The sequence below is a fragment of the Pseudophryne corroboree genome, chromosome 7 (genome assembly GCF_028390025.1).
Source record: "Pseudophryne corroboree isolate aPseCor3 chromosome 7, aPseCor3.hap2, whole genome shotgun sequence".
NCBI classification, from domain to species: domain Eukaryota; kingdom Metazoa; phylum Chordata; class Amphibia; order Anura; family Myobatrachidae; genus Pseudophryne; species Pseudophryne corroboree.
The window spans coordinates 240,276,131-240,292,674 of NC_086450.1; the positions used below are offsets into that span (position 1 = coordinate 240,276,131).

General features: G+C 44.6%; 1 protein-coding gene across 4 annotated transcripts in view; it reads right to left on the reverse strand.

Moving 5' to 3' along the window:
• SEMA5B (semaphorin 5B) overlaps positions 1-16,544 on the reverse strand; it is a 750,739-nt gene that overhangs the window by 95,654 nt on the left and 638,541 nt on the right. For all 4 annotated transcript variants that reach the window (XM_063934055.1, XM_063934058.1, XM_063934057.1 and 1 more), the window contains 3 exons: positions 9,874-10,021; positions 1,663-1,888; positions 1,178-1,396 (listed from right to left, as the gene is read on the reverse strand). In XM_063934055.1, coding sequence (XP_063790125.1) covers positions 1,178-1,396; positions 1,663-1,888; positions 9,874-10,021 — 593 coding nt within the window. The remainder of the gene's footprint in view (positions 1-1,177; positions 1,397-1,662; positions 1,889-9,873; positions 10,022-16,544) is intronic.

Consider the following 16,544-nt stretch of genomic DNA (forward strand, 5'->3'; position numbering starts at 1 on the left):
ATTGTGTTTTTTTCATGTTTATTGTGACTCTGGCTCCTCATAAAGATGGAACTACCTGGAACATGAGAGGCACCATGAGATAAAGCTGGGCTGGTAGTGTTTGTGACCTGTAATAAGCAGACTGTGGCTAGAGAGATCAATACACAAGACAATTAGGTACCAGAAGAACATGTTCAGCCATTGCATCTTATAGTTATACTGGACTGTGGGCTCTGTTGCTTGATGCTGCTGGCATAGCATGCAGAGAACTTCTATGCTTAACCCTTTATTAGCTTCTGACTACTCTGCTCACTGATTTGGAAGCCGATGGATTAATAGTGTGATGTCACTTTTAATATCCAGTTAGATTGTAAGGTCTCACGTGTGGGGCCCTATACTCTTCTGCTTTTACTTACTATATCTCACTTACACCATCATCTCTTCACTGTCAACACAGGTACCAAAGCTTTGGGTTCGGCTGTCCCACTGCTGAATTGGGTAGTATGATTGCGGATACAGCAATGTTATAAAGCTTGTCCTTGTGCTGCTGTTTTGTACTGTAAGTCACATTTTTGTGTTGTGTTCAGTGTGTTCCTGTTTATGTACGTTGTAAGGCGCTGCAGACCCTTGCTGCAACTTATAAATGGTAATAATAGTAATAAAAGAAACCGCACTGACCCCTCTGCAGAGAAGTGTTATACTCGCAGAGTGGCTACAGATCAAGAATTACAACAGATTCATTTCCTGATCTTTCAGAACAAGGAGACTTTTCTATTACCCACAAAAGAGCTTTCAGTCCCAGACTTCAAAATCACTTCAAAAGCAACAATAAAATGTCATTTAAACAGGAAATGAATCCAATATGTCTACTTAACTTGCTTTAGAGAAATGTTCAGTGCAATTATTTGCATGAGAACGTCATTTCTCTGCATAAGTACATTTAATAACACAGATGGAACAAGTTTTCCTGCTTGTTGGGCTGTGGTAAACTGAAACAGAGCCTCTAGAGGGCAATTGTGAAATGACCTGTGTTCACGTCTTTAGAAAACTATTTGTTTTAATCAAATGCACCACAAGCACAAATATTTTCAATATAATGACCCATAATTATTTTTTTTGGGAAGTTCAATGCATTGTAATATAGTATGAAGATAATTTTACAAAACAAAAACAGCCCAATGAAGGGTCCTATTTTCACCTGGACAAGGCTGTGGGTTGCAGTCCTGGAACTCGGTGGCAGACCCTGTGCAGGAAAGTCCCCCATTACGAGGTTCTGGATTGTTGCAAGTCCTTTTTCTAGACCAGAATCCCAATTCACACTCTCGGGAACAGGCAGACCAGGCTCCCCATGGACCCCAGCCCCCACTAATCATGCGGGCCATAATCTTTCCACTGCGCATCAAGTCATCCACAAAAGCTGTGGAGAAAAGAAAATATTGTGTACTGCTAGTCGCTATAATCATCATTATTCTCTATTGTAAGACTGCGCACTGAAGCTGTTGCTGACTACAAGTACCACCATGTCCAAGCCCATTTATTGATGCATAAAATCCACCTTAATATTAAAAAGGCTTAACTGGTAACTCAAACAGAAGGCTTTATCATGAAGTACTATCTTTCAGTTCTGTAGAATCAAAGAACATTAATGCGTCTCCCTACATAGAAATTCCTATTTGAACTCACAGTCTGTCTCGCAGGTTGCAAAGCCATCATTAGGGCAAAACCGGGACTCAGTCTTCTTTCTTCCAAACTGCAGCTCATGGGGGTCAGAAAGCTGAGCGCGGCAAGTGTACCGGAAACGCTGCTCCTGGCGTGCACCTCCCTGTGTGATATTTACTGGCATCCACGGTGTCCAGGGAGTATTTCTCCGCACCTCAGGGCATCCTTCAGAGTTACATGTCCGGAATTCCTACAGTGCAAGGAAAATATAGTGGAAAAGTGAATTTTTTTTATAAAGTATAAATCAGACTCCAGTCCCAAAAATGTTGACTTTAACCAAGTCAGTAGTGTGTATACATAAACTACTGATATGGCTAATGTCATCATTTTGGGACAGTTTTCTGGCATGATTAAATCAAAGTACTGTCTGCTTTTCCTCAAATGTCACGAGACTTACAAAAAGGCGAAAAGGTTTTTTCACAGTAAGGACAATACGTATTTGGAATTCCCTGCCTGAGAGAGTAGTAATGGCGGACTCAGTCAACACCTTTAAGAATGGGTTAGATAAATTCCTATTGGATAAAAATATTCAGGGTTATGGTGCGTAGGCACGAATTATAGTTAATATAACTAGTCCTAACATAAAAATAACTAGTCCTATAATAAGACTGCATAGGAGACCACAAATAGGTTGGACTCGATGGACAATTGTCTTTTTTCAACCTTAGTTACTAAGTTACTATGTTACTAGCACAGATATCCTCCTATCCCTGACCCAACCAATGATTTCCCTTCCTAACCATTTATACTGTCCTTCCATACTACAGTATTGTCTCTGGCTATAAGATTAACTACTCTAAATCAGAAGCCATGCTGCTTCATGTTCCCCATCAAGGTGCTGAAAACCTTAGGACTAGTTTTAACTTTAAATGGCAACACAAGAAGATCAAGTACTTGGGGATCTAACTAACTACCTGTTAGGACTCTATCGTTTGGGAAAACTTCCTAACTCTTTTTTCTAAAATATAGACCGTTCTAGCAATATGGAATCGACTTAATATCTGGTGGCTGGGAAGGATTAGATCGGTCAAGATGACTGTCATACCTAAATAGCTCTATCTTTTTCAGACACTCCCCGTAGCTGTTTCCGCCATCTTTCTCAGTAACATTCAAAAAGCTCTTACTCGATTAATTTGGAGTTATAGACCCCCATGAATTGCTACAAAGGCTGAGTACACACTGGCGTGACAGGGATTCGTTCCAACATAGTAATGAATCCTCGTCAGCCAGAATATCCAGCTACACACCTGGAAAACGTTAAAGAAGGATGAAACCACCATGTTCTGTTCCTCATTAACATAACACATGACACATGACACTAGTGACGGACACTTGGTTTGTTGTGCAGCACATCAAACCAAGCATCTGTAGCATGCAACCGCAGGAACGCGCAGTCCAGGGTACACACTGCGCGATGTAAGCAATACGTCACACCAAAACGGCATTTTTGGTGCAACATCGCTCGAGTGTGTACCCAGCCTAAGACTCTTGGGAGATCAGTTCCGGGAGGTGGTCGAGGACTTCCTTATGTCAAGCTCTTTGGTGTCCCCGTTCTTTCATATTGTTCAATCTTATTCTCCTGGCTCGATAACTGAATATGGACTCCCAGATCTGTTCACCCTGTGGGGCCTACCTTTGATATCTCAACCCTCTACTTTCGAACTTCTGCACACTCTCAAATTCAAGCTCTAGGATCTCCGTTTTGTCAGCATCAAGCTCTCTTTTTCGACTTCTCCCTTGACCCCTATCTGGTACAATTGTCTATTTCCTCCTGTATCTTCGGTCACAGTTCCGTAACTGGATTCGGGCTGGGTTTAAGTTCCTGCAGATTTTTCTGACCGGGGTCAAAGGTTATCCTTGCTTGATCTACAACAAAAAACCTCATCACAGGTATTTAGGCCTCATTCCGAGTTGATCGCACGATAGCAGTTTTTTGCAGGCGTGCTATCAGATAGTCGCCGCCTATAGGGGAGTGTATTTTAGCATAGCAAGTGTGCGATCGCTTGTGCAGGGGAGCGGTGCAAAAAGTTTTTGTGCAGATTCTGAGTAGCTCTGAACAAACTCAGCCACTGCGATCACTTCAGCCTGTCAGGTCCCGGAATTGACGTCAGACACCCACCCTGCAAACACCTGGACACGCCTGCGTTTTCCATGGCACTCACAGAAAACGGTCAGTTGCCACCCAGAAACGCCTTCTTGCTGTCAATCACCTTGCGAGCGTTCTTCGTAAGGTCCCACGCTGCCTGGCGTTTCCCGTCGCCGGGCAGCAGCACGCATATGCATTGCGGTCGCGGAGCATGCGCAGTTCAGACCCGATCACACCTCTGTGAAAAACTGCAGCGTGCGATTGGGTCGGAATGACCCCTTTAATCCCTTTGTATTTCTTCAAATCTGCCATTTTTTACTCTCTCTACTCTGCTCTCCGTGCCCTTACCCCTTTTGAGAGTCTTTGTAAGCACAGCCCTTTATCCAAGGGCTTGAGCTCTCAAATATACACCTTCCTTTTATATGCTACCTTTTCTTCTCTTAGACCCCATTAGATAGCCTGGGAACGTGATCTCGGCCCTACTCCAGATGTTGAGGCTTGGAACGACATGAGACTGGGGATTGCTAAAAGCTAGATTGCTACCAAAATCAAATAAACTGCATATAAAGTTTATTTTCACTGGTACTATACCCCTGATAGACTTAATTATTATTATTATTATTATTATTATTATCATCCTTTATTTATATGGCACCACAAGGGTTCCACAGCACCCAACTACAGAGTACATAAACAAATAATCAAAATCGGAAAACAGCAACTTACAGTTGACGACAATATAGGACAAGTACAGGGTACATAAACATAGCTACATCAGCAGATGACACTGGAATAAGTATCAGGTGGCAGAAGACTGCTGGATTTTGTGCAGTTGAAGATTATTAAAGTAAGAAAAAGGATAAGCACATAAGGGAAGAGGGCCCTGCTTGTGAGAGTTTACATTCTAAAGGGGAGGGGTAGACAGACAGGGGTGACACAGACTGGGTACATAGAGAGCGTGGAACAGAGGGTTAGGATGAGATTTGGCTGGGTTTGGTGAAGAAGTGGGTCTTGAGAGCCCGTTTGAAGTTTTGTAGTAATCAGTAGGCAGGAGAGTGGCGTGCATTAGCAGAGCGAAGAGGACCAGGGGGAGTGTAAAGGGAGATAAGGTCAGAGATGTAGATGGGAGAAGAGTGGGTGAGGGCTTTGTAAGTGAGCGTGAGAAGCTTGAAATGGATTCTGAAAGGGAAGGGAGCCAGTGAAGGTCTTGTAAGAGAAGAGAGGTGGACGTAGTGCGTTTGGTGAGGAAAATGAGCCGGGCAGCAGCATTGAGGATAGATTGGAGTGGAGAGAGGTATTTGTCAGGAATGCCAGTCAGGAGGAGATTACAGTAGTCCAGTCTGGAGATGACCAGTGAGTGGATAAGAGTCTTAGTAGCATCCTGGGTCAGAAAGGGTCTGATCCTGGAAATATTTTTTAGATGAAAATGGCAGGTTTGCGTGAGGTGCTGATTATGTGGTTTGAAGGAGAGGGAGGAGTCAAGGATTACTCCAAGACAGCACACTTGGGAGCTAGAGGAGATAGTAGTGCCATCAATAGATAATGATATTGTAGGAGGTGAGGTTATGCAGGAGGGAGGGAAGATGATCAGCTTGGTATTAGACATGTTAAGTTTAAGAAAGCGCTGGGACATCAAAACAGAGATAGCAGAGAGACAGTTGTAGATACGAGTGAGGAGAGCAGGGGAGAGGTCTGGAGAGGAAAGATAGATTTGAGTGTCATAGCATAGAGATGATATTGGAAACCAAAAGAACTAATGAGCTTACCTAGTGAGGATGTATAGAGAGAGAAAAGAAGAGGACCAAGGACAGAACCTTGGGTTACACCTACAGTTAGTGGAAGTGAGGGGGAGGTGGAGTCATGAGAGGAGACAGAGAATGAACGGTCAGGGAGGTAGGAAGACAGCCAAGAGAAGGCACTATCACGCAGACCAATAGAGTGAAGGATTTGCAGTAGGAGAGGGTGGTCCACAGTGTCAAAAGCAGCCGAGAGATCAATATGTAGAGAGTAATGGCCCTTAGGTTTAGCAGCATGGAGGTCACTGCATTCTTTTGTAAGGACGGTTTCAGTGGAGTGGAGAGAGAAGCCAGACTGGAATGGGTCAAGCAGTGAGTGTGAGGAAAGAAAGGAAGTAAGGCGGTTGTAGACAATATGCTCAAGGAGTTTGGAGGCAAAAGGGAGAGAGCTGGGTTGGTAGTTGTTGATCAAGGGTAGGTTTTTTAAGAATAGGAGAGATGAGTGCATACTTGAAGGCAGAGGGGACAGTGCCTGACGATATGGAGCGATTGAGAAGGTGGGAAAGATGGGAACAGGCAGAAGGAGAGAGGTAGCGGGAGTGGATAGGGTCAAGTGGGGAGGTGATGAGGGGACAGGAACGAATGAGGGCCATGTCTTCCTTACCAGATGCATGGGAGAAAGATGTCAGAGTTGGTGAGAGGGATGGGGAGGGGTGGTAATCGATGGGAGGAGGCTGGTTGCTGATGGTCTGGGGTGATGTGATGTCCTGACGTATGGAGTCAATTTTGGATGTGAAGTAAGTGGCAAAGTCAACAGCAGAGCGTGAGGAAGGGAGACGAGGTGGAGGTGGGCAGAGGAGTGAGTTGAGAGTGGCAGAGAGGCGCCGGGGGTTGGAAGACTGGGAGGAGATGAGGTTCTTGAAGTATGACTGTTTAGCAAGAGAAAAGGCAGCAGTGAAGGATGAGAGCATAAGTTTGAAATGGAGGAAGTCTGCTTTAGAGCGTGATTTCCTCCAATGTCGTATGTGAGCATTTTTGCAGATATTTGGTGCATTTGGTGTGCCAGGGTTGAGGTGTTAATTTGCGAGGGGGAATAGTGGTTTGCGGAGCAACAGAGTCAAGACCAGAAGTAATGGATGCACTGAATATGGAAGTGGCTTGTTCAGGGCATGAGAGAGAGAGGATAGGAGAGAGAAGTGAGTCAAACAGGGAGGAAAGGAATGTGGTGTCAATAGCCTCAATGTTACACTTAGTAAATGTAGCCTTAGGAGGTAGAGATGGGGAAGCAGAGAGAGATAGGTTAAAGGAGAGTAGGTGGTGGTCAGAGAGGGGAAATGGGGAGTTGGAAAAATCAGAAATATCACAATGGTGAGTAAAGACCAGATCCAGTGAGCTCCAATTCACATGGGAGCGTGAAGAGGTCCACTGAGAAAGACCAAGTGAAGAGGTGAGGTTAAGGCGTTCAGAGGCAGGGAATTGTGTGGGGATATCGATAGGAAAGTTGAAATCGCCTAGGATAATGGAGGGAATGTCAGAAGAGAGGAAGTGAGGAAGCAAAGTTGTCAACAAATTTGGAGGCAATGCCAGGGGGGCGGTAAATGACAGCTACTCTAAGATGGACTGGTTGGAAGAGGCGTATAGCATGGACCTCAAATGTAGAGAATGTAAGAGATAGTTCTGGTGGTATGAGTTAATAAAATGTTCCCATCCTCTTCTCCTGATTGTTAGCGGAATTGTGGCTGCAGGGGTACTATGGTTCATACATGGTGGACCTGTCCGTTCCTCTTTTTGAGGCTCCCGCGTGTCTCAACAAATTTTCCAGAAACTTGACCGTGCATATTTTAGTGGCGGCAAAGTCCCTTTGAATTGGAATCAGGCTTCTCTCCCATTACTTTCTGCGCTTAAAACCCAAATCTGGCATGTTGCAGCTATGAACGAATAACTTATTACCTCCACGACCGTGGCCATGTTTTTACTCAAGTTTGGGCTCCTTGGTTGATTACTGAGCACAGATCCTTACCCTTTGTGTTCTAAACACTAGTTTAGTATGTGGATCCATGGCCACCGACTGGTATCCTTCTTCTTCTTCTTCTCCTTTCTGCTTCTTCTTCTTCTATATTGTTTTTCTCTCGCTTCTTTTTTTACCATTGGCAGTTATTGTGTATTTAATCTTTAACATTTTGTCATATGCTTGTCCCCCCACTCTCCCTTTGCCCTACCCTCCCATTCGTCCCTTCCACTCCATTAATCATTTAAATTTTCTTTTTACCTTTTTTGACTATTATTATATTTAATATATGGTCTGTATCGGGCTTTTTTTTTCTTATTTGTGTTTACTTTGACCATGTTAAATAAAGGATTCTAAAAAAACAGACTAGCGCAATCCATGTTGCCATAATCCTAAAAAAATCTATCCCACAGCCCATGTCAAGTGAATCAACAAACAATGTGTCCGCTCAACAACAATGCATGTTATATAACATTCATGTTTTAGACTTTTTAGGAACAATAAACCATGAGGCTGTCAAGCTCCATCAATAGTGGTAGTCGCTGGATTTTGGTGTTGAATATAAATATTCCGAGAGTTACCCAAGTGCAATGCACTGCTAATAGTTACACTGTGCACCGGGACCCCGTAAGCTGGCAAACTAAAGACCACCCGGTACATTAATATGGACCAATCCACACCTCTATTTTTGAGAGACTGCTATAGAGTAAAATTGTCATGTGAATGGATCTCGCCTACCTCTTCTACATATCACATCTAACTTCTATTTCTTCCATCGCTGGATTTCCCATTGACATTTGGCTGAAGAAATACACAAGGCCTCAGAAGGGTCAGAAGTGGAGTAATGACTTCGTATCTGACAATCTTTCAGGGGTTTTGCCTAAGGGATCCCTATTCCCCAAGCCCTCAGTTATTTAATATTATTTCCCTATAGTTCACACATAAAGGTACCCTGAGGGCAATGCAGCGCACATATGGTGATCCTGCAGGAAGGTGTAGAGTTCCTTTTGTGGGGTTTCAGTCCCTAAGTGAGAATCATCGTTCTTTCATTTTTCAGGCAACAAAGAAAACCAAAGCTAGGGCCTAATCCATAACATATACTTCTCTGATGTGAACCGTAGATGGATGAATTCATGGTAAATAAGAATAAGACCAGCTTCTTGTTGGTTAAACAGGAGAGTATGGAAACCATGGTTAGATGATGCCCACCCCAAGCACCTGATCCCATAGCTCTGACTTCTGAGACATGAACCCTAGACTGGATGAATGGGAATGATGAACAGTGAATGAGAAACTGAACCACAATCTTGTTGGACACACATAAAAGTGTGCAAGCAATGGTTAGATTATGCCCTCACCCAGAACCTAATCTCATTGCACAGACTTCTCAGTTGAAATGTAATATACAACCAATAAGGGGTACATTTACTAAGATGGGAGTTCTGTTTAACATGGGATGCTTCCAATAGCAACCAATCAGATTCCAGGTATTATATTCTAGAAGGTGCTAGATAAATGAGAAGTAGAATCGAATCTGACTGATTGCTATGGGCAACATCCCATCTTAAATATAACTCCCATGTTAGTAAATTTACCCCAAAGAATCTGATCAGTGTCTTGTTGGACATATATAAGAGTACAGAAACCATTATTAAGATTGTTGGATGATTGTTAGATGATGTCCACCCCAAGCATGTGATTACATGTTCAGACTTCCCAGAGACACTGTACAGTAGACTGGATGAATGGGAATGTTTAACAGTAAATGAGGAACTGTTGGACACACATGAGAGAGTGTGAGATTTGTGGTTACAATATACCCACTCTGGACCCTGGAATGCTTTGATTTGGATCTTCCACTCCACTTCCGCTCCCCAATAATGAGTCCTATCTTGTTCCACTCATTAATGTTGTCTATCCTTCCTTGTATCTTCACTTCCTTCTCCCTCACGTTTTATTCACTGTGTTATATCTAGACACACACGCAGAGCAAATAGTATTATTTTACTCTATATCCCATTATAGAAAATAATATGGACTGCACTATACTTCTCTCTCCAACGCAGAAAACATGACATAAAAAAACAAGCATGAGGGGAGCACTGGAAGCAAGAAGATGGGTGGAGGGTGTGTCCTAAGGACGCGTCTTGTGCAGGAAAAGGGTAGTGGGCCTCCACAGAGTGCCTTCAAGAGAGCCACTGTGCTGCCCTCATGGCCTTGCAAGCCAGCACTGATTACACACCCTTCATTACGACCCAACTTTTTAGATTTGAGAGGATGGCTTCATAGTACTTAACAAATATTACAATGCAGGAAATACAAACTACAAAGTGAAAAATGTATACCTGAGCACAGCCAGGGCAGGTGTTGCCATTTTCACAGGTGCGTTGTCTGGTGTGAATCCCCCCTCCACAGTCAGCACTGCACTTGCTCCATGAACCCCATGAGGACCAGAAGATCGGAACTGGACATGGACTCTTTTCATTACAGAAGCTGAGAATTCAGAAGAGAAAGAGATGGAACTATATTCACCCTCCTCCTCCCCATAGCTGGGATCTCATCAGATACACAACTACTGCGCAGCACAGGAATAAAGGCTCTGGACAGATCCGCAACAAGATCTCCTCTGCCCACAATCCAGGTAATGAGAAGACAATGGGTGAAATTTAATAGTGTGGTTGAGTTGCAGGCTCTGCTGGAATTTGCGCAAGTGTGCTCGTATTTTTAAAGCGGCAATCATTTACATGGAAAAACCAACCATGTAAATGATTGCTGCTTTAAAATTAAGGGCAGACTCGCACAAAGTCCCACAGTCTGCAACTCGCAGGCTATTAAATTTCACCCAGTATCTCAACCTTCTTATTGTGTCCATACTTTGTGTCTGTAAATTACGAATATATCTTATATACTATGTCTGGGAGTGCACAACATACTGAGGAGAAACAAAAACCATGTAATTCACACTGATTTCTGCCACCTGAGGCCAATGCCTGTGTGGCCTTTCCACAGATTGGGACCTGTGAGACGCAGCACACAGATCTCATCATTGCCACACATATATAGGGTGGTTTAATTAGTAATTTTTTTTTTAAATAAAGTAATTTTTATTTAGCAGTCTGGAAAATAAGGTACAGACATTGCAGAGCATCAACACTTCACAGTAAATAAATCAATTAACTTGAATCAGAACCTCATCTTTGAAATAAGTTCACAACTGTGGAATAATGCAGCGTGTCCATGAGGGAATAGTACAAAAAATTTCCTGTTGTTCTGATCAGTTAGGTCTGCAAGATCCGCAACCATATATATGAATCCTCATTTAACTTTTATATTAACTCCCTTAAACTAACCAGTAGGAGAGATGTAAATAAAAAATAAAATAAAAAATAAATAAAAATTTAAAATAAAAAAAAAGAAACAGAAGCAAAGTAAAAAGGAATATTCTGATTCAGGACCACAGCAATCATGCAGCTAAGCAGACAACCATGCAGGGCTCAACCGCCAAGCATCTTAAACACATCATGGAACAGTACATTTTTGAAGAGTCAGCACTTCAGTGCCTTCTATAGTTGCGGTATCGGGTGAGAATGGGGGGAGTCAAGCCATGGAGACCAGACCCTCTCAAATTTGGCTGATGCGTTTTGTTTCATGTACAGGTTGAGTATCCCTTATCCAAAATGCTTGGGACCAGAGGTATTTTGGATATGGGATTTTTCCGTATTTTGGAATAATTGCATACCATAATGAGATATCATGGTGATATTACCTAAATCTAAGCACAGAATGCATTTATGTTTCATATACACCTTATACACACAGCCTGAAGGTAATTTTAGCCAATATTTTTTATAACTTTGTGCATTAAACAAATTGTGTCTACATTCACACAATTCATTTATGTTTCACATACACCTTATACACACAGCCTGAAGGTCATATAATACAATATTTTTAATAACTGTGTGTATTAAACAAAGTTTGTGTACATTGAGCCATCAAAAAACAAAAGTTTCACTATCTCACTCTCGCTCAAAAAAGTCCGTATTTCGGAATATTCCGTATTTCGGATATTTGGATATGGGATACTCAACCTGTATACATATCTTTCTTTAATTAATGTATCATTGATTAAGGTCTTAAGCGCAGAAACCAAAGGGGCTTTAGGGGCCATCCATAGCCTCGCAATGCAGACCTTAGCCAAGGCACATACATTGCAAGCATAAAGACCCATCGAAACAGACATAGAAGTAGAGCATCCCATCCCCAAAATACAGAATTGAGGGGTAAGCAGCCCGCCAGTCACTCCCGTACTCTCCAGAATTGACCTAACCCCCAACCAGAACACCCTCAACCCTGGGCAATCCCACATTAAATGCCAAAATGTTCCCACCTCCCCCTCGCATTTAGGACAGAGGCCAGATCCGCCTGTATCAAAAGTAGCCAGTCTAGCTGGAGTCATATATGTTCTGTGTAAAATGAAGAACTGAATTTGCTGATATCTGAGAGATTTGGTAACTTTGGCAGGGTATTCCAGAGCAAGGGCCCAGTCCTCCTCAGTTATTAAACCCATATCCTCCTCCCACTTTCCACGGAGACGTGTCAGGGGGTCCGCATGGAGCTTAGTAAGCAAATATCCATACGCAGAGGAGACCATCTTAGCTCGACCCAAAGTGGCCACAAAGGTCTTGATGGGAAATGGGAGGATTCGTGGGGGGGACTCAGCAAACTGGGACTGGAGGGCGTGACGAAGCTGGAGGTATCTGAAAAAGTAGGAATTGGGTAAGTCAAACTCAACTTTCAGTTGTTGAAAGGATTTGAGTACATTATCTAGGTAGAGTTGAGAAATAGAAACCACCGATCTAGGGGCCCATACCTCCCGCCCCTCAAGCCCATGCAATTCAGGGAGCCAGCCAGAGTACCAAAGGGGGGTATCTGGGTCAATACCATTGTATCTCAAGAGGACTCTCAAGGCCCGCCATATCTTTAAGGCCTGGAAAATAATAGGGTGAAGAAACCGAGCCATGCTCCCACTCAGCAGCACTTGCATAGGGGAGAGGTGAGGGAAGTAACAGCGAATAAACTCACAATGTAAAGAGTTAACCCCAGAATCTTGCGCCCACACAACTGAGCAGCGTAGTAATATATCTGAAAATTAGGTAGAGCCAGGCCACCGTCAGAGCGCTGCCTGGTAAGGGTATTTAGCTGTATCCTAGGTCGCTTGTTAGCCCATATCAGAGAGGATAGAACACTATTTAATTTTTTAAAGAATAGCGGATAAATATATACCGGGGACTGGAGAATAATATATAAAAGTTTGGGCAGTATAATCATTTTTATGAGATTAACCCTACCAGACACCGTCAGTGGAAGCTTACACCAAGTTTTGGATTTGCTCATAACCCACTGCATAGTTGGGTCCAGGTTCAGAGGGACAAAGTCAGAAGGGTCGTTAGTTATTTGAATCCCGAGGTATTTAAATTGTGTCGTCCAACATAATGGCAGGGGGATTTGGGGAATAGTAGGGGGGGGGGACCTATGACTGGCATAATGTATGATTTAGACCAGTTAATTCTAAGACCCGAGTGGTCACCAAAGCACTCAATCACACGTAGCAGAGGGGGCATTGACTTGGTGTAATCCTGCAAAAATAGCAACATGTCGTCGGCATAAAGAGCTATTCTATCCTCACGTGAACCCGTACCGATTCCCACAATATCTGGGTGCGATCGTATCAAACAGGCCAAGGGCTCGATGGCCAGAGCAAACAGTGCGGGGGATAGGGGGCAGCCCTGCCTAGTACCACGGGACAGTTGAAAAGAGGAGGATACATAGCCGTTCACCAAGATCCTGGCACTCGGATGTTGATACAGTAATTTAGTCCATCTGATAAAGTTGGGTCCAAAGCCCATACTAGCCATCACCTCCCATAAATAAGCCCATTCAATGCTGTCAAAGGCCTTGGCTGCGTCTAACGAGACCACAGCCGAATCAGAAGGGGAGTCATGTGGGAGTTGTAAAATGGTATATAGTCTACGTAGGTTAATAGATGTGGACTTCCCTGGCATAAAGCCAGTCTGGTCCGAGTGAACAAGGGAGGTGATTACTGTGTTAAGCCGTACTGCCAATATCTTTGCAAGGATCTTAGCGTCGGTGGGAATCAGGGAAATCGGCCTATAGGAGTCTGGAGACCCAGGGTCCTTACCGGGCTTTGGAATCACTATTATAATTGCCTCTGACATAAAGAGGGGAAGCTCGTTATTGGCAAATATATCTAAATATAGGGCATGTAGTCTGGGCCCAAAAAAATCGATATGATTCTTGTAGACCTCGGAGGGAATCCCGTCACACCCCGGAGCTTTGCCACCAGGGGACATGCCAATGGCCGCAGTCACCTCCTCGAGCGTCAGGGGAGCCTCCAGCAGCTCACAGGCCCCAGAGGAAAGTGCGGGCAGCGCAATACCCCCCAGGTAGCAAGAGAGATCCAAAGTAGAGCACGTCAATTGTGAGCTATATATCGCAGAGTAATAAGATCTGAATAATTGCGCGATGTCCGGCGTGGTGTCAACAAAGGAGCCATCCCCATCGGACATTTGGGTGATCGTAGACCCGGAACGATCATAATGTATCAGACGGGCCAGGAGTCCCCCCGTCCTATCAGCCTGCATATAAATATTAGTAGCTTTAAAAAGGAGGGAACGTGAGTTTTTATCGGACAGGTGGGCCATCCAAGCCGACTGAGACACTAGCCAGCGTACCTTCGTCGCGGGGGCACCATCTAGCAAATATTGGGACTCCAGTTCCCTGGCGTCGCTTTCAAGGGCCTGTTCTCTCTCCCTTGAGGACATTTTATGAGCCGCTATGCGTCCAATATAGGAACCTCTCAAAAACGCCTTAAATGAATCCCAAATTATCGCACCCGGGGCTGACCCTACATTATCGTTAAAATACCCCCCCCCCCCAACTGAGTCTCCAGGTCACTAAAGTCACTTAGTTGGGTCAGCCAAGAGGGGTGCAGCTTCCAGTAAGAGTACCCCTTCTGACCTTCCACAGCAATGGTCATCAACAGAGGGGAGTGATCAGAGACCCCTCGAGCCTCATAGTGGATGTCAATGATCCCAGGGACAAGGGCAGGGGACACCAGCATAAGGTCAATCCTGGAGAAGGAGCCATGAGCACTGGAAAAATAGGAGAACTGACGGGCCGCAGGGTGACGGAGTCTCCACGCATCTACCCATTGCAAACTATTCAAGAAGTCAGCAAACTTGGTAGGGTCACCACCCGCTAGCGCAACCCTCGAGGAGTGCCATCGGTCCAAGGACAAATCTAGGATATTATTAAAATCGCCAAGGCATATCACTGGGGTGGTAGGAGACGGAGCAATGAAAGAGGCAGCCTGCTGTAGCACAGCATATGAAAAGGGAGGGGGCACATACACCGCTAAAATGTAATAGGGCTGGGAACTCAGTTTACATTCCATAAATACAAATCTTCCATACGGGTCAGTTTTGATCGACAACAATTCAAATTGCACTGATTTCTTAATCAGAACTGAGACACCCCTAGAAAAGGAAGAATGAGAGGCATGGTAAGCCCATCCCACCCAGGCCCGTCGCAAAGACAATAACCTATATCCCTCCAAGTGGGTCTCACTGAGGCATGCAATATCCGGGTCATATTTCTTAATCATATTTAGAACCAAAGAGCGTTTGATTTTGTTATTCAGACCTCGGACATTCCATGCCAGAAATTTCAGGTTAATCATGACCCCATGTAGACTCTATGTGTCTCCCGGATATACATTGCCCAAAATATAACTGAGAATCGACATTATTAATACCAGCAACACATGACGTATATAAGCCCTGCGCTATAAGCCACAGCGTCTGAATTATTAAACATTTTTGCTTCAGAAAAAACTTAGGAAAGAAAAATAACAAACTAAGGAAAAAAAAAACCAAAAACAGCAACAAAGGGAGCCGCAACCAGCTGCTTCCCAATTATCCCTCCCCTCCCCGTACACCCCCCCGAACACCGGCATACTTATATCCCAAACCAACAACCCGAACTTCCAAGTGCTAAGAAGGCCTAGATTCTCAGCTAAACCTCTAACCCTACTCTAACCAACACCACTTGGACGTAAAAGTCTTGAGCCACCAATACAAAGGAGGGGGGGCTCCCCGATCTATGATCGTTCCCTCCGGTAGTCTAGGCCTCAGCTTCTGCAGCGCAGGAGATCAGTCCGGAGCCAGCTGCCGAGCACCCGGTGCAAATCTGTCCAGCCATTGTGCCGCTTCCCAAGGGGAATTAAAAAACTTGGTCTCCCCATCCGCCACAACCCGGAGCCTTGAGGGAAACAGCATGGAGTATGAGATGTTAAGGTCTCGCAGACGCCGTTTAATGGGCATAAACTGGGCTCGGTCCTTCTGGACGTCTGCGGCAAAATCCGGGAAGGCCGACACCTTGACTCCATTACGGACCAACGGGCCCTTCGTACGACCTAGGCGGAGAACTGAGTCCCGGTCCTTATAGTGCAGGAATTTGGCGATGAAGGTGCGAGGAGGGGCACCAGGAGGTAGCGGCCGAGAAGGTATCCTATGTGCACGCTCCACCGTGAATTGGGCCGTAAAGGACTCAGCGCCATATAACTCCTTAAGCCAGGATTCAATGAAGTCCTCCGGCTGCGAGCCCTCTTCTTTTTCAGGCAGGCCTACAAATCTTACATTGTTCCTGCGCAGCCGTCCCTCCATGTCTAAAAGCTTGGTCTGAAGGGAAGAAACCTGCTGGGTCACCGTGGATACGGACTGCTTCAGGGGGCCGCACATATCTTCCAGGTTGGAGACCCGGGTCTCCGCCTCACCCACTCTCTCACGGATACGCTGAACATCCTGTCGGAGTAAAGAGAGGTCACACTGCACCTTTTCCATCTTATCGGAGAGACGCTGTTCACTGCCAGCTATAGCCTCCAGCACCTGTTGAATAGACGGCGCCTCCGCCACCTCTGGAGAACCGGCCGCAG